Here is a 20,619-nt window from a genome sequence, read left to right on the forward strand (position 1 = left end):
CTGGTGAGTTTTGGAAGGACAGTGTAGTGTGTAGAAGTGCTGGATCTGCTTGTCAAAAGAATGAAAGTGGTATTGTCCTACTCGAAATGCCAGAGTGCAGAGTCTTCCTACATATATCTACAGCTCGCCTTGTCTCTCGTCAGTCGAGACGGCGGAGTCTCGCCCGCTCCACATGGATGATGAGCTGTCGTGGACCTTGTGGCATCTGCATGTCCGTGGAAGCGCGCAACCTGCGCCGTGCGCCACAACGGGTTTCAAGTTCATGAACAGCAAGGATGAATGGTGGAGAGTAGGCGAGATGTTAGGCTATGGCAAGCACAGCCGATTGCCTAACCAACGGTTGTTGAAGTTTTGGACAAAATTCTTCCGTCTCACCAGGAGCAGGACGTGGATCATCGTGCTTCATAAAACGCAAGCGAAGAGGAGAACTCCTTACCGTTCAGATGCTCACGAGATGATCCGTGCAGCATTCACAGTACATTGTGGAGATGGCCTCGATGCGGAAGGAAGAATAATCCTGTTCTCGTCTTTGGTTCTGCACAGAAAATGTCGTGAGGAAGTGATCGTGGGCAGGTAATCTTGGCTGTAGAAAGTGGAGTTTGATGGGTATCTCAATGCTAAGTACATACTGGCCTCAATATTGCTTCGGCTTTCTCACTCCACCTTTGATCATGATTCATATTACCATCATGTCGACTAAGCAGTCACAGCTACTTCAGCCACAGCAAAGGTCACGCCTGGGTTCTTTCCGTTCTGCTCACTAGCCGGTAACTCCCACATCCTCGTTATCGAGGGCGAATCAGTCTTCCCGTGACATGGACATCTTCGCACGCCCTCGTACATCTTGGCCAGGTCTGCGCTTTCCTGGCCTCTGATAGCAGCTTCTATGGTTGCTTGGTCTGGCTCCTCGGGCGAGACAGGCTCGTCCTCGTCCTCATCCTCCCCGTCATCTGGTTCGAGCTCTGGTGGCGGTTGTGGTGGACGCGCAGTACCGGAAGGGAAACGCATCAGTCCGAGACCAGCGTCCTCGTCATCGTCGTCAACACCAGCATCGAAGTCGTCGTCGTCGCCTTCCACCTCATCTTCAGTCACACGTACTGGAGGCGGTGGCGACCGTCTTCCTAGCTGGCCAGTAGAAGGCTTATGTCGGAGACTGCTGCCACCCACATGACCAGTGCCTTTGAATGCGACTGCTTGTGCTCGCTCGGATTTGCTTATGTCGTGCTCGATCTCAACTATTCGCAATCGCAAGTGCTCGTAGTGCATGAGATGCCCAACCACGAACCTCAAATTGCGCTCGGGACGAGAAGCCGCAATTTGAAGCCTGCATTGAGCTGTGTGTGCGAGACTGTAGGCTTCTTTGAGAGACATTGTGATGAATCGTTCAGTTGTGTTTCGTATCTGGTAAGAAATAATGTAGCTTGATAGCTGGGGTGGTCGGTGATGTGTTTTAGCAGTGAAATGTGATGGCAGGGCGCCCAGCTGCACCTCCCAGCTTCTAATCCTTCGCAAAGTGAGTTGGAGTCGAGGAACAGCGGATGAAACGTAGATGAGGAGACTGAGATCACTGTGGAATGGCAACCATTCTTACTTCCGACACCGCTATATGTAAATGCTTTCAAAGAAACAGTGGCCTCGGTTCTTGGTAATCAGCCCCATTGACTCACAACCACAGCAAGCACGGACGTCTAGCGGAGCGGTACAGTATCTGCTTACAGTGCAGCCGCATCACGCCATGCACGAACACCAATCATTACTGCTATGATGTCGCAGTACCAGTGACTTGCCTAGCAATGTACTGTCGTTCACGTGTTGCTTCCCAAACACTCGCACAACGCCGCATACATGCGCGGTACGACCGGATGCGGCACCGAGGGCTTTTCGTCGTGGGATAGAGTTTCGGATCCATCACCGGCGCTTGCCCTTTGCTGCAGGTCTCGCGCAGATCTGTTTAGTGGGGTTGTTCTTGGCATACTCTGACGATGCCGCTGAAGACCGCTTAGCACTGAGATGCTCGACATTACTACCAGACTACGATTGTGCAAGGCATGAACCGTGTGGCGTTGGCGGAGTATAGAGAAGCGTGCGACAGCCTCTTTACCAGCTGTTGATCATCATTCACTCAACCCGGCGGATTGAGCTACCAGTGAGTGAAAGAAAGAAAGAAGGGGTGGAGGGAGCATTGCACCTTCCGCATGCTGCAATGGCACAAAAGCCATCTGCGGCAGGTGCTACCAAGCCGACCAATATCAAGACAGCGTCTCCAGGCGGGACACCTCTACAGTCGCCGAGAAGCAAAGAGTCCTCATTACAACCCTCGCCAGCCGTGTCACACCGCTCCAGCTTCGCAGACAATCTCCGCAACTATCCTCCCTCTCCTCGTGCACAACGAACACAGTCCTTCTCGGGTCAGGCACTGACCGACCTACTCATGAACCCGCCACCGAAGCACAATGGTGAGGAAGCAAAGTTCCGAGGGCGTGATTGGCGGATGGTGCAGGTCGGTGAGATAATCGATCCTAGCGAAGTCAGGTTCGTGGAGTTGGATACGAGCATCGAAGACACGACGAAACTATTGATCAGATCCGGTGCACCGAATGTTGTCCTGATGCGAGAGTCTCGGAAGACAAGAACTGCAATCGGTGCCTTCGATTACTCCGATCTCAATGCTTATCTACTACTGGTACTCGGACTATCGCAGCCGGACGAGCAGGCGCAGCAATTGGCAGACCGAGCAAGAAGTGGCGAGGCTATACCGCTAAGTGATTTGAACGATCACCTTGGCGCGCGGGAGGAGCCAGCATTTCTCCCACATACTGCTGACTTGACACGGGCGGTGGAAGTGCTAGGTGGTGGCAGCCACCGAGTTGTGATTAACAAGGATGGCACAAGTGAGGCAATAGGGGTACTGAGTCAGCTCAGGCTGGTACGATTCTTCTGGGAGAACCATCAGAATTTCACATCAACTGAGCAACTGTATGCTCGATCGTTGAAAGAGCTGGAGCTTGGAGGCAAGCACATGCTGGCGATCAATGGCGACAAACCTTTGTCAGATGCGCTGCGTCTGATGCACGACGAGGGTATCACATCTATACCAATACTGGACAGTCACCAGAATGTCGTGGGCAATATCAGCCATGTTGATGTCAGGGTAAGTCAAGCACATACACTCCTACTTCTTGTGTCTGTTCAAGTTCGCATCCGAATGTATTGGCACAAGCTTTTGATTGTTCAGGTATACCATACTGACGTCCCGCAGCTGCTCACCGATACGTCCTCGATACCGCTACTATCACAGTCCTGCATACACTTTATCTCCGTCATTTTGTCAGAGCGTGGCTTGTGGGATGGCAAGGACTCATACCCCGTCTTCCACGTTACTCCGTTCAGTACACTAGCCCACACTGTAGCCAAGCTATGTGCGACTCGCTCTCACAGGATGTGGATCGTTGACGCACCCTCGCCATCGACAAGTGTACCGCCTTCGCCAGGCATACATGCGACAGCACCGCCTTTCAATCCAGCCTCAACTATGCACCTCCCCGCACCATCAGCACATCTTGCTTCGCCGCCACGAAACGCAGCCGGAAGCGAGCTCAGCTCCGGTCCTCTACACGGCTCTATGGGTGGCGGCATGTCGGTCAATGCTTCACAGATCACTGGCGCGACGATGAGCGGCAGGCTGATGGGTGTCGTAAGTCTCACAGACGTCTTGAATCTTTTCGCTCGAGCAAGCGGCCTATCACCTGGCGATCCGGAGGAGATGCGGAAACGAAGACGAAGGAGCAGCTCCTCCAGTTCAAGGCCCAACATCGACAGTATGCGGGCAAGTGGCGAGATCATACGAGGCAGTACGGAACTTGGACGGAGTTCGAGCACGTCGAGTAGGCGGTGAGCACGTCTGAGTAACCCGTCTTGTGGAGACACAGAGTTGTTACTAGCCAGTATTCGAGATATAGATGAGGCAGCGAGGGCAGTCGTGGTTACGAATTATGCACATACATAGAGCGTTGGCGTTGAAGGTATGAGACGACATGCGTTCCCTTACCTGTTGGATCTGGTCCTGCTTTCTAGTTAGAGTAAGCCGCATTGTACCGAGCACTCTGTGCTGCTGAAGACGGCGTTGTAATATTGATGCAAGACCTTGGTCAGTCGCTGCCTCACTCTCGCTACTGGGAAGTATTCTCTACGGCGTCAACTGAAACACTGTGAGATCACTCTGCCACTGCCTATGCTGATGATGGCCGGCTGCATTTGCTATCTACGCGGACATGCTAGCCTGACCCGCGGACACAATTCGGGCGTCGTCTTCCACGTCGATCTACTGAATAAACCTAGACAGCAAAGAGCTCCTTGTTCGCCTCCACCCAGTCCTCGAATTTCGTCGCTGGCCTACCAGTGTACAATTCCACATTCTTCACGCCCTCATCATAGTGCTGACACCTTCGCTTGAAGCTCGCATCTGGATCCTCACTATACGCATTGACCATGTACTCAGCCAGTGGACGTGAGTGAAACATCGCTGCCATCGTCTCCACCGCCTCACTCGCATCCATGTCCGTGAGCTTGACATCCTTGCCCAAAACGCGGCCTGCTGTCTTCGTAGCTTCGCCTTGAGACGAGACCTGCGGACCGTACACGTAGACCAGATGCTGTCCGTTCTCCGGGCCGTTGGCAAGGATTGTGCCGGCGACTTCTCCCATGTCAATGGGAGTGACCAGGTCGATTTTGAAGCTTTGCCCAAATTGTCTGCTCTCCCCCTTGGCGATGTCGGCTTTGTAACGCAGGATGTTGGTGGCGAATCCACCGGGCCGCACAGCAGCCCAGTTCGAGGCACCAAAGACTTCATCTAGATTGATCTCAACCTGAGCGTGCATATAAGGGATCATGTCCTTCTGGGGAACCTCCCGCGGCTCCGTGAAGATGGTGGAACTGCTGAGGAAGACCACGAAGTCGATGCCTGCGGACTTTAGAGCCTCGAGAGATGACTTCTGGTGATCGCTGGAGCCGTGGGTAAGGTACATGAAGGCCCGTCTGGCTCCCGACTTCTTCACTGCTTCCGCTACGGTTTCTGGCTTGGACATATCGGCCTGGATCCTTTCGAACTTGCCCGACTTCTCGTGCTCGGAGCTCAAGCCTGCTATGGCCTTTTGCGTGTCACGCATTGCGAGGAACACTTTCGCGCCATGCTTCTCAGCTGTACGGGCGGCGACGGAGCCAATGTTTCCTGTTGGACCGAAGACGATGACGGTGGCCATGATGGTTGTAATGCTGTTCTTGGGATATTGAGTACGATTGAGGGTACGCAGGTGCTGTTTGAAGGTCGAATTCAAGTTGAGTAAGGCAGCACAAATCCTTTTTTACGTCTTGGTCGTCGGGTGATACTTAAACCCGAGGACCGTGATGTGATATTTGTGAGGGTAACGAGATCGATCTAGCAGACTTCAACGATGGACATCAGAGATACATAAGCCAATAGGCTCAAGCGCTGGTTAGAAGGTTCAGCTCGCCGGACTTAGGGTCGCTGTAAGGTCCGCGTGACGGCGATATAGCTATATCCTACCGCAGTGCTCACGTTGACTGGCAGAGTAACGCGGAAATCATGCAAAGCCGCTACTCTTCTTCTTTGTTGGCTGCAGACTTTGGTGTCTCCGAGCCGGAGCGATCACCATATATCCTTCACCTAGGAGCACAGTAGTGTTAAGCAAATCGAACACATCACGCCGGCACCGCTGGCATAAATTCAATACGTCCCAGACCAAAGTTTCTTCGCAGTCGTGCGTTGCGATGACTGAGGAGATGACTGAGGACGGTACCCGACATTTTGCTCAGTATCAACGAGATTGTGCCGACCATCTTGAAATGCAGGCATGCCTTGGGCTGAAGGCCTCAATCGTTCATCTTGCATCTGGTTGCTGCGGCTACTGTCCATAGGTATGCCGATCTGCTGATGAGATTATTGGCCGGACTGTCGTCTGCTGTTTCCTGGGCAAGGAAGGAAGGTCGTTAGCTATACCAATGCTTCGACAATTGACACCACGACTTGCTCTGCCAGGTCATCCTAGAAAGACGCTAGTCATGCAGGTACAAGGGATAACTGTAGTCTTACACCCATGACTAACGTCGTTCTACGCCGCATCGCGGGACAACAAGCCAACAGCAACGCCCTGAATAGTTCCGGGAGCTCGACCCACGACCACGACATGGGCTTGCGACATGTCAACGTTTCGCCCCTCACGCAAGCGAACAGGCGGGAAGGGAATCATGAAGATCACTACACGCGGTTCGTTTGGCGTGTTCGGTAGCTGGGATGCACACGGCAATCACTCACTCCCCAGCCTTCTTTTCGACATGGCGAACACGGATGCGTCGATTGCTAGTCGTGCTTGGGAACCGTCTCGTATCGCCGCGTTCTTCCACTGTCGCGTTGACCACCATCTACGCTGGACACCATTGACATACTGTGGCGATGCGACCGCGTCGAATACCAGAATCGAGGATTCTTTCGCATTTGCGCTTCTCGCCGTCGGTTATCAAGGCCGGTCGAATAAAGCCCAAAATCGGGTCAGAGCTCAGTAGTACAATCGCATGCCTGCGAATTCTAGGTGCCCTCCAGTGTAAGCGAAGTCATCCTTGCTATGGGTCCTGAATCGCGCTTTGCAGGCCCCGGGGCTATCACCGCACCCAGGATTGCCTTCACCTTCACCCAGATAGTCATGACCGCAGCCTTCCATTCTGGTACTGGGAGTACTCGCAAGCTACAAGATTTGGCCAACGCCCACGACACTTGTGGACCGTTCGTCCATCGGCTTAACTGCACATTCTCAGTCATGCCCACTTGTTCTACTCATCGGTAATGTGATGCTGGGACAGCCACGCCGCATTCCTATCTTCTTCCTTCAATCATGCCTGGCAACATAATATCAATCACACCGGCTCAGATTGCTTCCTGGCCAGCCCCGGTAAGAGTGGCCGTACTTCGAAAGGTCGCAAACGTCAGACTAATTTATGGCAACAGTGAGTGACTGTATACACGCAATGATGAACATGCGGCCCCTAACAATTGTGAAGCAACTATGTCGACCCAGTCGAGCGGACGTGGATGCCCGCCTATGCTGGGACACTGTTCGCGTGCAGCACTATCATGGTCTTCCTGCGTTTATGGCTTCGTGCTAGTAGACAGGCTGGCGAGTTAGGCTTCGATGATGTAAGATTTTGAAGGCCAGCGCAATGGCAAGATTAATGATGATATAACAGGCCTTCATCTTCGTTGCCTGGCTTGCCATAACGACTTTTACCACAACCAGCTTCATGTTCTCCCTGCAGGCACATTTGGGCCGCCATACGTGGGATCTGCCACTCGACAAATTCGAGACTATCGCTCAGCTCAGCTTTATTGCCGAACTCTCGTTCCTTATTTGTCAAGGTTGCACCAAGATTTCGGTGTTGCTCTTCTATCGTCGACTGGTCAAAGACACATACGCCAAGGTCTGGAAGTTCGCAGTCATTGGAGCTATAGTATTCACCGCACTTTGGACCCTCGCCTTTCTGTTCCTGCTCATCTTCAATTGCAGCCCAACAGAAGCATACTGGAGGTCCTTTAAGCCTACATACACTCGCCCATATAATTGTGTCGACACGACCATAGTCAACCTGCTGGCTGGTATATTTGCCATTATCAGCGATTTCTACGCTGTGGTCTTGCCCTGCATGATGACCAGACGATTCGACCTGCCTAGAGCGCAGAAGCTCGCGCTCAACGGACTTTTTTCGATAGGCCTCGTGGTCGTTGCCGCAGGCGCTGTCAGGACGTACTACCTGTACCGTAAGACGCTTCCTGACGCTGCTACTATGAAAGATGCTAACAATGCACTCTAGGGGTTGGACACACCGGAGATGTGAGCTGGAACATATTCAATGCGACGGCCTGGTCTCAGTGCGAGCTACAATTAGGTGTAGTGTGCGCTTCTCTACCAACGATGAGAGTGCTTTTCAGGAAATACTTGAACAATACCACCTCGCGAGCAATCAGTAATGTTCGCTCCCTTGGCTCTCACAACAGTCAACACAGTCGTATGGGATCGATCAGGCGTGTCAACGGCCCCGACGATCGATGCGAGCGAGAAGAGTTTAGTATGAAGCATATGCGTACAGTGAGCGAGATGAAAGAACTCGAGGGAGAGCCGGAACACCATTCGCCTTCTTCGACCAGCCCCAGCACAACACAATTGTTCAAAGGATCAGGACCAGAGAAATATGCTTTGCAGCATGTACACGAACCAAGGGGATACCCAGCGGAGTGGCCATTGGCACCACACCCAACACAACCACGCGGATCGCTGTATGAGCTAGGGTAGGCAGAGATGTCAAATGCAATCACAGTCTACCCGGATGATCAAGTTTCACGAAGGCTGTAGGACAATCTACCTTTGAGAGCCTGTGAACATATAAGTCCAGCTAATGGATAAGAAGCCTTGATTCACATTCCTTCCAGGCCTTTCACTCGCTCGGAATCCACTGACTATCATAGGGCGCAGGCCGTGAACTCGTTACTCTTCATTTCGAACCCAGCATCGATTACGGCTCTAGTGACCCGCATCTCCGCTTAGCTTAGAAGCCGCCGCCAAAACCGCCTCCAAATCCTCCCATCGCCATATCACCAAGGAGCATACCGCCCATCAAGCCACCACCCAGAGCCAATGGCAAGCCATAGCCACCTCCGAATCCGCCACCGTAAGGCCGACCGTACGGAGCAGAAGGACGGATGTAGCGAGCATTGGGCGTGGAGTATACGCCACCAGAGCCGTAGGGGTTGTATCCATACCCTCCACCATATCCTCCACCACCAGCATAAGCCGGCGGCTCGATATAGACATCCTTGCCATCCTTGTCCTTGCCCAGCAACTGCGGCTGTCCAGTTTGCGCCGCACGAGCCATAGCAGTACGTGTACGTTGATGCTGCTCGTACATCTTCTGCTCTTCAGCCGCACGCCGCTGTCGCTCAGCAGCACGCTCTTCGTGAGACATACCAGTCATCTTATCCTTCAGCTTGCGTCCGAAGCCGACCTTCTTGCCCTTGTCGTCCGGACGAGGTGGAAGCTCTGCCTGCTTCCCGTGCGCCGACGATGAGGAAGCAGCTGTGTGATGGTTATCATCTATATCTTCCTCATCTGTGTGGTCAGAGATGACGTCTGCCTTACTTGGCGGTCTTCCACGCCCTAAGCTTTCTTGCTCTATCCTCTCACGATCCTCGCTGGATAGGGTGCCCAGGTATTGTTGGTCATCGTACGGGTGGACCCAGGTACTGCGGGGTGGATCTTGCGTGGTGTCCACGAAGAATTGGTGCTCCGTGTGAGGGTCGAATGTGCGGACCCAGCCTTTGGGTAGGGGTCGCTGCTCGTCCTCCATCGAGCGGCGGCGCTCTGGAGGGATGGCATGGCTACTGGATGCTCCTGGGACATTGAGATGATTGCTTGACGAATGCGCTGCCGATTTGGAAGAGGGGCCTACGGCATCAGTGTATGATGGTGGCGCCTCGTTGGGTATACCTTGGCTCGACATAGTGGGGAAGGTGTGTGTGAGAAGGAGCGGCGTTTAATGAGCTTGGGGTCAAGTGAATGTTATAGTACAAGCTTTGGAGAGATCTCTCTACCTGCTTGGCGGCACACACCATCTTCTGTTTCTTACATGGTCATAGAGCTTCCATCTGGGAAGGTGCATGTGGTCCCCGCAGTCGTCATCATTTATCCGCAAGTACGCCACGACTTGCGCCACACAACGCGGCCTTAGACTCGCGCTGCTGAGCGGCAAATCTGCGTTCTCGCGCGAACGAGACACTGCGAACGATAATCCGTGTGCACGCGAACGGGCTTGGTGTCTAGGACCGGCATAGCGGGCAGCTTGCGAAAATGGGTATCGAGGATCAGTCTATCCACTACGGTGGCGCGCACTACGCGAATGACTACGCGACGAAAGCCTTCAGGACACCATCAACATCAGCTCTCCAGTCTTCCAAGAAGCGCAAGAGCGTTGGTCAGGATGACTCCGTCATTGACTTGACCCAAGACAGTCCACCTAGAAAGCGCAGAACCAAGAGGGCTGACAGCCTGGACGACGGGGGCGAGAAGCCTGCGAAGAAGTCCAGGAAGCCGAAAGACGAAGAGAAACGTTTGAGACGATGGCGAAAACACGCGCCATCCTCTCACCTCGAGGTACGCAATCGCGCTTTGACCCAACGCATGTTTGCACTCGACCGTCGAAGGGAGAACTCAAACTGCGAACATCCAACAGAGACTATATCGCTAGCCGGCACGACTGGAAACATCTACACTATTGTGGTTGACAAAGTGCCGTCGTGCGACTGCCCGCATGCCAGGAAAGGCAACCAATGCAAGCACATCGCGTATGTGCTCAGCAGAGTCCTTCGTGTGCCAGCCACGTTGGAGTATCAACTTGCCTTCATATCCTCGGAGCTGCGTGAGATCTTCGAAAAAGCACCACCACTTCCATCCGAGACAGCGGACAAGGATGCCGAGAAGGATGGCAAACGCAAGCCGATCGAAGGCGAATGTCCGATCTGTTGCGTCGATTTTGAACCAGAGAGTGGCGAAGCAATAGTGTATTGCAAAGCTGCTTGTGGTAACAATATCCACGCCGTTTGTTTTAAGCAGTGGGCGGCGACTAAGACGGGAAGAAGCGCTGTCACTTGTCCGTTCTGTCGGACAGCATGGGAGGGTGAGGGAGGTGAGGGTGCAGCCAAAAATGTCGCGCGCGATGGTCCGAAGAACAGAGATGGCTATGTCAACGTTGCTTCGCAGTTGGGTTTATCGGGGAGGCGGGACTACAGCACCTATCACTCCTACTGGGTACGGCGGCAGGCTATGAATGGAGAGATCGAGTGGGATGAGAACGGCGTGATGATGCATGACTACTAATTTTTGAGCCTACTACACTTCTTGTATAACTATTACGCCGATCAGCCGGTACCAGATAGCACAACCTGGCATTTCCTAAGCTGATTAGACTTTTGAGTCTCCCTAATATCATGAGTAGCATTAATGTTGTGCCTACTCCCTTTGATCTTAAGGAAGTAGTCTCGGGTGTCGACTTGGCCTTCACCGCCCCAACTTGCCAAGTCCACCATACCTTTCAAGCACGGTCGCAAGGCATAGACTATGCTGTTGCGTCCATCTGGATTTCCGGCGACACGATGCATACCAGCACGCACCTGGCTACGGAATAACGCTCTAGTCATGTCACCGACCAGCACGATCGGTCCGATGGTATCTATCCATCGATGTGGTGTCGTAAATCTGTCGAGCACCTGTAAACCTGGTGTGTCGCTCACGCACAACGTGAGCAGACCTATGTCGACATGTTCTGTGGCTATGCCTGTCATTGGTTCGTACTGGAAAAGACGTAGCTGCGTCGTCACATCGTCGAGCCTCTTGGCATCCTCAGGCATTTCGTGTGAACCGTCTAGCATGCCATTCCAGGCATCGAGGCCATAGCCACCAGCACGGCTTATGTCGCATAATATTCGGTGGAGAAAGGCCGTGGCATCCCGCGAAACTTCTCGAGCACATGTCTCCAAGCATGAGCTGTCATGAATCGTGTGGCGTATTGTCACATACTGCTTCTCCGCTGGAACCTCGTAGAAACCACATTCTGTGCCGCGACTTAAAGGGTATAGCAGGCGCTTCTGCTCAGCCTCGAGGGAGAAGAAGTCGCACGCTGCTACCTGGAGCCGTTGCAACGCATGAGACAGATGTTCTGGTAGCGTGACCGGAAGCCATCCATGGCGAGCGATATGATGGACCTCAGCCGGTAATAGTATGGGCGGCGGACCACTGGGCGGTCCATAAAGTATGTCGCCATGGGACATCGTGTTGACTTTCGAGAAGAGTCTTGGTGCATATGCGCCAAGAAGTCTTGTTTGGACCCTGCAAAACTCAAATCAGCCCGCCCAAAACTGTACAAGCCATTTAGGCTTTCAGCACAAGTCCGATGACTGTGCGCCACGTTAGACACAGCTTTCTTGTGTCACTGAATATATCGAAAATATGCAAGGCGTACGCATGGATCCAGAGATCGACAGTCCGTCTGCCACCGTCATAGAAGATGGTGAAAGTACCGCATCAGAACCTCAAGCCCTAGAAGCGGATACCAAAACCGAGACTGCTTCCATTACTTCGACAGATGCGACATCAGCTACGGGCGAGTACGTGATCGTCCAGACTGGAGGCGGAAGATCCAACAAGAAGACTGTGGCGAACGACGATGATGAGCCTCTCATCGACACGACTGCTGCTATAGCAAAGAACTCCAAAAAGACACGAAGGCTACTGAAGCAGCAGGAGAAGAGGCAAAAGAAGTATGCGGCGAAAGCCAGGCCGCAATCACCCTTTGATCTTCCGCCAGAGATACTTCAAGAAGTGCTCAGCTATCTGAAACCCAGTGATGTCCTCCGCCTGGAACTCCTAAGCCACGCTATCAACGACTTCATCCTGGACAATGAATGGCCGATTGCGAAAGACATCATGGACAGACGGTATTGGGTGCTCCGACAATGTTTCCCACTACCGACACATCTCAGTCAAGTTGACGAAGAAAGCCAGACTGCTTTACGGAACCCGCGTCGAGAGAAGATGACCGAGATCCACAAGAAGCCATATCAGCACATCCGAGCAGTGGACAGCACGGTAATATGCAGCTGTCCTTCCTGCCTTCTAGCCTGGAACAATCTCAACGTAATACTTGACTTCTGGCATTCCCAGCAGAACCTGAATATGAGGGAGCCCATCCCAATGATTCCACGAGGCATGTTTCCGAAATGGAACCTTGAACTCATTGAGAAGCATGCTCGGATAGTGGACCGAGCGATGTTTAGTCCCTTGACCTATGCTACTATAGTCGAAAAGCATCTGGAAAGTACCATTGGCACGCTACTCAGGCAGGTAAGGTTCCCACCGCATCTACCTATGCACCGTCATAATAAGGCCGCCATGCCGAAAACGGTGCATCCTGTTCGGCTGTATCATGTGACGGAGAAGGATGCAGATGGTACCGATGAGTTCCTGGAGCGAGATGGCAAGCCTTCCTATGAGTTCCCATTCAGCAGGGACAACTATTACTCCCTGTTGGCATATGTGCCGAATCGCAAGTGGGACAAGGAGAAGTACGAGTGGGTCTATTTCGCGAAGGGTGGGCACGAGCGAGATCTGGAGTGGGCGAGGAGATGGTTCTTGCCACAGGAAGTGCCATCGAGCAGTCAGGAGGCTCTCGCTGCAAGCTTCCAGGCTGCTACTGTAGCATGAAACGTGTCGCGGACTGATACCGTCCTATTGGAGAAAAATACACTATGTGACGAGAATCTTGGCCACCAGCCTTTCCATCCCTTCTTGTAAAGTCTTTCATCCCTCCTACGGAAAAAATCCATTAACAATGAACGCCGTATGTCGTGCCTATCATGAGTTGGCTCGCAATCATGCCTTCACCCGAACCTTCGCTATGTGCAAAAAAAAAAACACTCGTCGCCGCTCGAACGTGTCAAATCAAACACATGTGTGTCGTCTCAGTGCTTTAGTCATCCTTCTGTGTGTCGGATGCCATCGTCACGGTGTGGCCCTTGAAAATCAATTTAGTGGTGAACATGGCCCGGATCCTACCCTGAGGCGCTTGCACACGAGCGTGAAAGACCATGTTGTACCCATCAGCTCCATCGTCGTGCACGCTAGCCGAGCCCGGAGCCAGTAGACCAAAGTCGCCAGTCCGCAGTAAGGGACTATCGGCACGAGTATACGGACCATTGATGTTCTTGCTCGTGGCGTACTTGATATCATAAGATGGCGCACGCGTGCAGCCGGAAGAGAAGAAGAGGAAGTAGATGCCATCTTTCGACCGTACCAGAGCAGGTGCCTCGACAAGAGGACCATCTTGTGCCTTACGATCCATGATTTGTACGGGTGCGCCATCGGTCGTCACACCGTCGGCTTTCATCTTCTGCAGCATCAACGGTGTTGGCATTATCGGCGCCTTTGTGTTGCCGCACACGCCACCATGGCCTATGTTGTTGCCATCCACCTTGTAGACTACGTATAGTGTCCCGTCCTCGTCCTTAAAAGCTCCAGGGTCGATAGCTCCACCTTGATCAATAGGGCACGCCAGTGTGTCGTTCTCGGCCTTGTAAGGACCAGCGGGCGAGTCGCTCGCGGAGACAGCGGCTCCAATACAATGGGTCGGAGGATGTGGACCACCAGGAGCTGTGGCGTTCACGCGGTTGGCAGAATAATACATGACGAATTTCTTATCGCTCGGGCGGCGTATAACATCTGGTGCCCACACATTCGCGCGCGGAATCCGTGGTGGACCTTTCGTCAGACCCTGAGCGACCCAATCGCCAGTATGAGGTAGCGGGTCGTGAGTTGAATTGAGCAACGTCCAATTTATGAAGTTTTGCGAGGTGGCAATCTGTATGTTGGAAACACCATAGTCGTAGCTTGAGCTATTGTTTGGACGCTGAAGGATGCCAGCAGCATTGTTGGTAGCGAATGCGTAGTATGTGCCATCGAAATGCCACAGTGCAGGATCCGGAAAATTATCGTCGAGCGCCGCCCGTATCGGAGATGGCTCATGTGCTTCTTCGTAACGAGCATGCATGGTCACGGCAACAGCTGCCGCTACCACCCCTAGTAGTAATAACAGCATTATAATGCCGGTGAAAATTGCTCCACGCGAGGAGAAGACAAAGCGTCTCTTCTGCGGACTGCCTTCCTTCTCGAGTTCCAGGTCAACAGGTCTGGTGAAATGTCGTTGCCAGAACGAAAGCTTTACATTTCGCATTGATGGCGAGGCGTCATGCTGGAGAAGAGGATCCGCTGCCACGGGCGAAGCTTTCCTGGATACTGTGAATGCCGCGAGTCCTGGTAATATGCGCCGTGGTGAGGGCGAATTTGCATCTGATCGCATGTGGTCGGCTGGTGTTGCGTCGGCAGCCATTGCCGAGGAATGTAAGTCGTTCGTCGGGCCTGCCGTCCTTCCTCCATTCCTGCCTTCATCCACGACTTCGACCGTCATGTTGATGATATGGCTTTCGGCGCAGTTTCAATGCTGGATGCTTCTGCAAAGGCAGCACGCCTGCCGTCGTTCGAGTATCTAAAGGAGGGACTATTCGTGTTCGCAGAGGTGGCCGAAGACTGCTTTCCAGCGAATCGTATAGCCAGCGCCGAGGCGGCGTGTAACGCTACCTTACGAGCACAAAGAAAGCAAAGAAAGATCGAGACCTTGATTTATGGGCCGCATAAAGAGTGGCGGCTTGGCGAGCAATTGGCCTGGGTTTGTTGTACAGCAGTCGGCTAGTCAAGCGCTACGAGATACTGATGATCAGGTCGGACAGAATGGCGCAGAGCCCAGGAGTGATGGAGGGATCTGAAACACGTCTGCCTAACCCTTTGATCACGAGTTGTCAGACACGAGTAACATAGCAGAGCTGAAGTATTTACGAGAATGATGCCTGTAGGCGATCATGGCCTGGGCTTCTACAAAATAGCTCGCGCGTTTAGGAGGACAGGTTCTGATTCGTGGCAAAGGTTCCACTTTAGATGAAGACCCTAGTTCTACCGAGTGCGCAGGCGAAGCTTTTTGGATCAAACGGTGTTGCACGTGTATCTCTTCCTGCGCCTTGTACGATCCGGATCGTTCCAGCCTTCAAAGTTTCTGAAAGGAGAACTCCGCCTGGCCCCGAAAGGATCTGGGTTGCGACATTGTCGACGAGTTGAAGTGAGGATCGTTCAGGAACACAAGAAGCGCCGTGCAGTGATACGGATAAACCGAGGCCTTCCATATCACACACGGTGGACTGCAATACACAGGTGTATATTGGTGTACTGCTAAAGCCAGCTGCGCCATTTAAGCCAATGATAATCAATGGCACTAGTTCTTGCGTAATAGCAGAAGTGACAAGGAAGACCCAGCCACGACTTTCGCATCCTCTCCCAGGATATCCTTCATGACTTGCACCGTCCGCATGACCGGATCTTCTTCCGTGAAGGCCTGATCCGGATGGGCTTCTCGCCATCGGACGACTGGGCTCGAGGAGGCAAACGCCATGCTTACGGTCTTGGTACTGAATTCCTGGGCAAGTAGAAATGGCGCTGGTGTACCATCAGCAGACGGTGTAGCAGATGGGACGCCGTTACGGTCCCAGTTCTCACGCTTGAAGGTCTTCTCATCGAACAGCGAGCTTGTCTCCTCGGTGCTCCAAGGCAATGGTAGGTCGTCGTAGCCTGAGCGAGCTAGCAGGCTGCCGGGTTGCATGTACGGCTTGAGATAGACGTCCTCGAGGTGTGAGAGGGCAGCTTGGAGCTCCGCTGCGTGAGGTACAGATGGGTGGACGTAGAAGGAGCTCGGGCACCACATTGCCAGCGTGCCGCCAGGACGCAGTGACTCGGCTGCTGCGACATAGAAGCGAGGCATGTCGAACCAGTGTGCTGCTGTTCCGACGGTAATGATGTCTACGTTGCTGAGACCAGCCTCTGATACAGCCTCGAAGCAGTTCTCAGCTGTCGCCATGCTGAAGCTCGTCCTGTCAGTAATGCCGTGCTTTGCAGCATCCTTCTTTGCTTGCTCAATCATGTTGGTGCTTGCGTCGCAGCCAATGCCCTGCTATTGTCAGTTCCTACCTTATCGTCTGCGGGACTTGGCTGTTTACATACCCTCTCACAATACTTCAGCATGTTTAGCACGACCAGACCAGGTCCAGTGCCGACATCCAGTACGGCATCTCGTTTCCCTTCGTGATACTCCATGATCGCTTGGTACAAGGGCTCAGGATAGGAGGTACCACGACCCGCTGCATATTGAGCAGCTTGTTCTTTCGAAAAGTTCTTGAAAGTCGTCTCGGGAATGTGTTCGGACATGGTTACTGTTGAAGAACGGACTATTTGGCAATCTAATATCGTGCATCGTTATATATTTCCTACGTGACTCACTCAGAAGGAATCCTACGACCGTGACTGCATGCTGCAAGGGTTGCGAGCGGGAGCGGCGTGATGGAGACCGATACCGTTACGCATCGCTATTGCTCGAACAAATACTCGTACGACTCGCTCGAGCAAGATTTTCCGCCTGCCATGCTTAGGAAGGTATGGTCAGGTAACGGTCGACACGTGGGAGGAAGGCGAACTTTTGTTTCCCAAGACATGGCTACATGTGCACGATGTCATCAAGAAGATGATCGTTGATGTAGATCAGCTCGACGGACGATGAGGTAAGGAAACGAAAGATGAAGCCAAAGACGTTTGCACAGTCACTATCTGCCGTAAAAACGGAACTCAAACGCACCAAGAACGGCACTCAAAGGTGCTCCAAGATAACCCATCGCATACCACACGTCCAAGAGTGCCCAGCCTTCATGCTGGGCGCGATCATACGATCATGAGGATAGCGGCCATGATCGCTGCGAGAGCCACCCATGTCGCTGGTTGTTGAGTCGAACCGGCGTTGGTTGGTGACATTGGTGCTGACGGCTTGGGTGGCACCCAGGACATCGAGCTCGACTTGGCTGGGGTTGCGAAGGTGGAACTGGAAAGGGAGAAGGTGGTCGTGTCGGCAGTAGACTAGACTGGAGTTGACCAAATGGGAGTGGAGTAGACCTCGGGAGTCGGCGACCAGGTGAAAGCGGTGGCATTGCCGTAGCTGAGGGTCTGCTTGATCACGCTGGAGGTCGGGGTGGGCGTCCAAGTCCATTGCCATGTGGTGGGAGATTGAGTGGATAGCGTCACAGTGCTGTTGCCAGAGCAGGGGGTCGAGATGGAAGTGGAAGTCGAAGTGCTCTTGGACGTGGTTACGGGCAAAGACAAGGTCTTTGTCGAGGTTGAAGTCGTGCAGCTTGTGCTGGAGATTGAGGACGTTGAGCATGGGGTGGTGGACGACATCGACGAGGTCGTGGACTTTGTCTTGGAAGTGGTGGATGTCGCGCAGCTGCTGCTAGACTTCTTCGAAGTGGTGACTTGAGTACTCGAAGTCCAGGTGGATGTGGTGCAAGTGGCGGACAGAGTGGGAGGAGGTGGCGTAATCATCTTGTTGGTTGTCCATGTCATGGTGGTGCAGGAAGCAGACAAGCAGCTGACAGTGGTGGAGGGCGGGATGATCTTCTCGCTGATGGTCCAGGTCTTGGTATCGCAAGTCGTGGACAGTGTTGGAGGTGGTCGGAGACACCAGGCCGGAGTGGTTGTCATGGTCACCGTCTTGGTCACTTCGCCTGAGACCAGGGAAAGGCCTGAGAATATGGTCAGCGAGGTAAGACAGTGATCGAGAGGGCTGGTACTCACCGACAAGCGGTAAGAGGGAGCTAAAATGCATTCTGTGGATGTTGGTGCAGTGTGGATGTTGGTGTAAAGCTGTGCCGGCGTGGGAATAGTGGTATACGGATGCGAGAAAGAGAGAAGAGAACATGGAGGACTGGGTGCCGTTTTATAGCAAGCTGTCGTAAACATTGCCACGGCGGAAGGTATGGTCAGAACGCGCTGTCACGGCAAGTAAGAGGAGGTCGTGATGTCCCAAGTAACGTGAAGAGGGCAGTATGGACGTGTTCCAGCAGGGGGTCCTTCCATCAACGAAGCAGGCATGGCGAATAGCTGCGATCATAATCAGGTGGCAAGAACAGTACCATGGCAAGTCGGCCCTACCATGTTGTATTATCTTCGAGAGGCGAGAGCTGGACGATTTGCGACTGGACGCCATCTTAGACGGGCGTTCTGGCATCCAGCAAATATCTGTACTTCCAGGAGCCCGCAGGCCTATCGGCATGATGGTGGATCGCGAGACTTCAGACACTCTTGTGCTGTCTGCGGGATACACCGAGGGTCGAGATGGCTTCAAGACCATGTTGCTCGCAAGCACTTCCCGTGACTGCAGCTCGGGCTTCGCAATTGCCTGCCCGTTCCTTCCTCATTCACCAGCAGCCGCGTCATTCGGATGCGGCCGCCGAACCAACACTTTCCCAATAGAAAACAAAACAAATCCTCTTCCTCTTCCTGCTTCTTCCCTCGTCAACAATCATCACACACACTCGTTCAACTCCTTATCAACGCTTCGCTTTTCTGCACTATAAGCTCGCGAGGCAATACACGACCAGACACCAAACACGCACCAGCCCCCGCCAAAATGCAGATCAAAAACATTCTCGCAGCCATCGTTGGCGCTGTAACTCTGGCATCCGCCACCGAAAGTGAGTGCAACCAGCTTTTCCTCCCCTAGCTATGTACTGACGATGCATGCCAGCCGATGAGTCCACTTCCACAGTAACCAATGTTGTCACTCAGCATATCAGGCCTGTCGCGTACATCTCCACCGTCTACGCCACCAGCATGGTGACCGACTTCAGCTGCCCAGCATCGGTCAGCTGCCCGACATCCACCTGGACTTCCATCGTCCCAGTCTCCACCACAATCTGCCCGGCCACGCTCACTTCAATGGGCAGTGCCACCGCATCGTCCTCTACTGGCCTCCTTTCACCAACCAGCAGCTCCGTGGCAGGTGCGAGCCCTACCAGCCCGACGGCGATCACAAGTACCGTCACTTCTACAACCACGACCAGCTGGTCTTCGACATACACTTTCAGCTATGCTCCTCCGAGCAGCTCGGCTTCGAGTGCTCCAGTCGCTTCATCCTCTTCGGCGCCAGGCCCAGTACCTAGCTCACCCAGCATCCCAGCGACCTCTACAGGAGCTGTTTCTGCTGCTGCTTCTGCGTCCAGCAGCTCGGGTGTGCCAAGCAGTGTAGGCTCTTCGTCCTCGACTGCAGTCCCCGCTGTGCCAACACTTCCCAGCTCCTCGTCTTCAGCATCTACCCCTGCTGTTTCAACCAGCCCAGCTTCTTCGTCGTTAGCTGCAGTGCCTGCTTCGGTCAGCAGCGCTCCCAGTTCATCTCCTTCCGCCACACCCAGTGTCAGCTCCAGCAGCTCCGGCAGCTCAGCATCCGCAAGCTCGTCCTCTGCCGGTCCATCTGTGACCAGCTCAGCTTCTACGAGCTCCTCGGCGCCAGCGATTGGAGCACCCAGCTCATACCCGCCCACTGCTTCGAGCTTAGCCTCATTCTCGAACACCACTCCAAGCGGTACTGGTTCACCAAGCGTTGGTAGCCCAAGCAGTGTGGCCTCGACTTCTTCATCTGCCATTACCCTTACTTCGACCGTTACTAGCACGACTCGAGTCACTGTTCCAGCTGTGCCGACTGCGCCCTCTTCCCAGACTGGCATTGCCAATGTTAGTATAGCCATTATATCCTGGTTCTAGATCTCATACTGACGTGTAGCAGAACGCCACCCAGACCTCCACTTCCTCGTCCCCAATCGGCTACGGCCCATACTCTGCCCCAGTCCCGGCTGTCAGCTCCCCAAGCAGCAGCGTGGCCGGTGCAATCGGAGCAACTGGCTCTGGCTACATGCCAGCTCCCACCGGCAATGGCACCATCACCTCTCCTAGCACTGCACCAGTCCCATACACTGGCTCGGCTACCACCGAGATTGTCGACCACGAGCTCATGCTGTGCTTCATTATCAGCATGATGGCCGCCATCATGATGCTGTGATCGGGGTCAGTGTAAGCACAGACTCGATGA

At 53.5% G+C, this 20,619-nt stretch overlaps 12 protein-coding genes across 12 annotated transcripts; 5 read left to right on the plus strand and 7 right to left on the minus strand.

The window, feature by feature from the left end:
• Positions 1 to 696: 696 nt before the first annotated feature.
• On the minus strand, positions 697 to 1,371 carry LTS14_002544 (uncharacterized protein; the record flags this gene model as incomplete). The annotated part of the gene is made up of 1 exon (XM_064835250.1): positions 697 to 1,371. One exon carries the CDS (start codon positions 1,369 to 1,371, stop codon positions 697 to 699), a length of 675 nt encoding a protein of 224 aa, XP_064697185.1.
• Positions 1,372 to 2,203: 832 nt separating this feature from the next.
• Positions 2,204 to 3,895, plus strand: SDS23 (cell separation during budding; the record flags this gene model as incomplete). Its single annotated transcript, XM_064835251.1, has 2 exons — positions 2,204 to 3,151; positions 3,260 to 3,895. The coding sequence occupies 2 exons, from the start codon at positions 2,204 to 2,206 to the stop codon at positions 3,893 to 3,895; spliced, it is 1,584 nt and encodes a 527-aa protein (XP_064697186.1).
• A 439-nt stretch (positions 3,896 to 4,334) lies between these two features.
• LTS14_002546 (uncharacterized protein) lies at positions 4,335 to 5,258 on the minus strand (the record flags this gene model as incomplete). The annotated part of the gene is made up of 1 exon (XM_064835252.1): positions 4,335 to 5,258. The coding sequence occupies one exon, from the start codon at positions 5,256 to 5,258 to the stop codon at positions 4,335 to 4,337; it is 924 nt and encodes a 307-aa protein (XP_064697187.1).
• A 2,053-nt stretch (positions 5,259 to 7,311) lies between these two features.
• On the plus strand, positions 7,312 to 8,357 carry LTS14_002547 (uncharacterized protein; the record flags this gene model as incomplete). Its single annotated transcript, XM_064835253.1, has 2 exons — positions 7,312 to 7,825; positions 7,879 to 8,357. 2 exons carry the CDS (start codon positions 7,312 to 7,314, stop codon positions 8,355 to 8,357), a joined length of 993 nt encoding a protein of 330 aa, XP_064697188.1.
• Positions 8,358 to 8,610: 253 nt separating this feature from the next.
• Positions 8,611 to 9,561, minus strand: LTS14_002548 (uncharacterized protein; the record flags this gene model as incomplete). The annotated part of the gene is made up of 1 exon (XM_064835254.1): positions 8,611 to 9,561. The coding sequence occupies one exon, from the start codon at positions 9,559 to 9,561 to the stop codon at positions 8,611 to 8,613; it is 951 nt and encodes a 316-aa protein (XP_064697189.1).
• Positions 9,562 to 9,908: 347 nt separating this feature from the next.
• On the plus strand, positions 9,909 to 10,934 carry LTS14_002549 (uncharacterized protein; the record flags this gene model as incomplete). The annotated part of the gene is given in 2 exon segments (XM_064835255.1): positions 9,909 to 10,402; positions 10,418 to 10,934. 2 exon segments carry the CDS (start codon positions 9,909 to 9,911, stop codon positions 10,932 to 10,934), a joined length of 1,011 nt encoding a protein of 336 aa, XP_064697190.1.
• Positions 10,935 to 10,975: 41 nt separating this feature from the next.
• LTS14_002550 (uncharacterized protein) lies at positions 10,976 to 11,884 on the minus strand (the record flags this gene model as incomplete). Its single annotated transcript, XM_064835256.1, has 1 exon — positions 10,976 to 11,884. One exon carries the CDS (start codon positions 11,882 to 11,884, stop codon positions 10,976 to 10,978), a length of 909 nt encoding a protein of 302 aa, XP_064697191.1.
• A 178-nt stretch (positions 11,885 to 12,062) lies between these two features.
• On the plus strand, positions 12,063 to 13,316 carry LTS14_002551 (uncharacterized protein; the record flags this gene model as incomplete). Its single annotated transcript, XM_064835257.1, has 2 exons — positions 12,063 to 12,956; positions 12,999 to 13,316. 2 exons carry the CDS (start codon positions 12,063 to 12,065, stop codon positions 13,314 to 13,316), a joined length of 1,212 nt encoding a protein of 403 aa, XP_064697192.1.
• Positions 13,317 to 13,581: 265 nt separating this feature from the next.
• LTS14_002552 (uncharacterized protein) lies at positions 13,582 to 15,075 on the minus strand (the record flags this gene model as incomplete). The annotated part of the gene is made up of 1 exon (XM_064835258.1): positions 13,582 to 15,075. The coding sequence occupies one exon, from the start codon at positions 15,073 to 15,075 to the stop codon at positions 13,582 to 13,584; it is 1,494 nt and encodes a 497-aa protein (XP_064697193.1).
• An 855-nt stretch (positions 15,076 to 15,930) lies between these two features.
• LTS14_002553 (uncharacterized protein) lies at positions 15,931 to 16,916 on the minus strand (the record flags this gene model as incomplete). The annotated part of the gene is made up of 2 exons (XM_064835259.1): positions 15,931 to 16,659; positions 16,713 to 16,916. 2 exons carry the CDS (start codon positions 16,914 to 16,916, stop codon positions 15,931 to 15,933), a joined length of 933 nt encoding a protein of 310 aa, XP_064697194.1.
• A 2,705-nt stretch (positions 16,917 to 19,621) lies between these two features.
• Positions 19,622 to 20,176, minus strand: LTS14_002554 (uncharacterized protein; the record flags this gene model as incomplete). The annotated part of the gene is made up of 1 exon (XM_064835260.1): positions 19,622 to 20,176. The coding sequence occupies one exon, from the start codon at positions 20,174 to 20,176 to the stop codon at positions 19,622 to 19,624; it is 555 nt and encodes a 184-aa protein (XP_064697195.1).
• Positions 20,177 to 20,262: 86 nt separating this feature from the next.
• On the plus strand, positions 20,263 to 20,589 carry LTS14_002555 (uncharacterized protein; the record flags this gene model as incomplete). Its single annotated transcript, XM_064835261.1, has 2 exons — positions 20,263 to 20,268; positions 20,317 to 20,589. 2 exons carry the CDS (start codon positions 20,263 to 20,265, stop codon positions 20,587 to 20,589), a joined length of 279 nt encoding a protein of 92 aa, XP_064697196.1.
• Between the last annotated feature and the right edge of the window lie 30 nt (positions 20,590 to 20,619).

Source organism: Recurvomyces mirabilis (genome assembly GCF_035927965.1).
Source record: "Recurvomyces mirabilis strain CCFEE 5264 chromosome Unknown scaffold_5, whole genome shotgun sequence".
Classification (NCBI taxonomy): Eukaryota; Fungi; Ascomycota; class Dothideomycetes; order Mycosphaerellales; family Teratosphaeriaceae; genus Recurvomyces; species Recurvomyces mirabilis.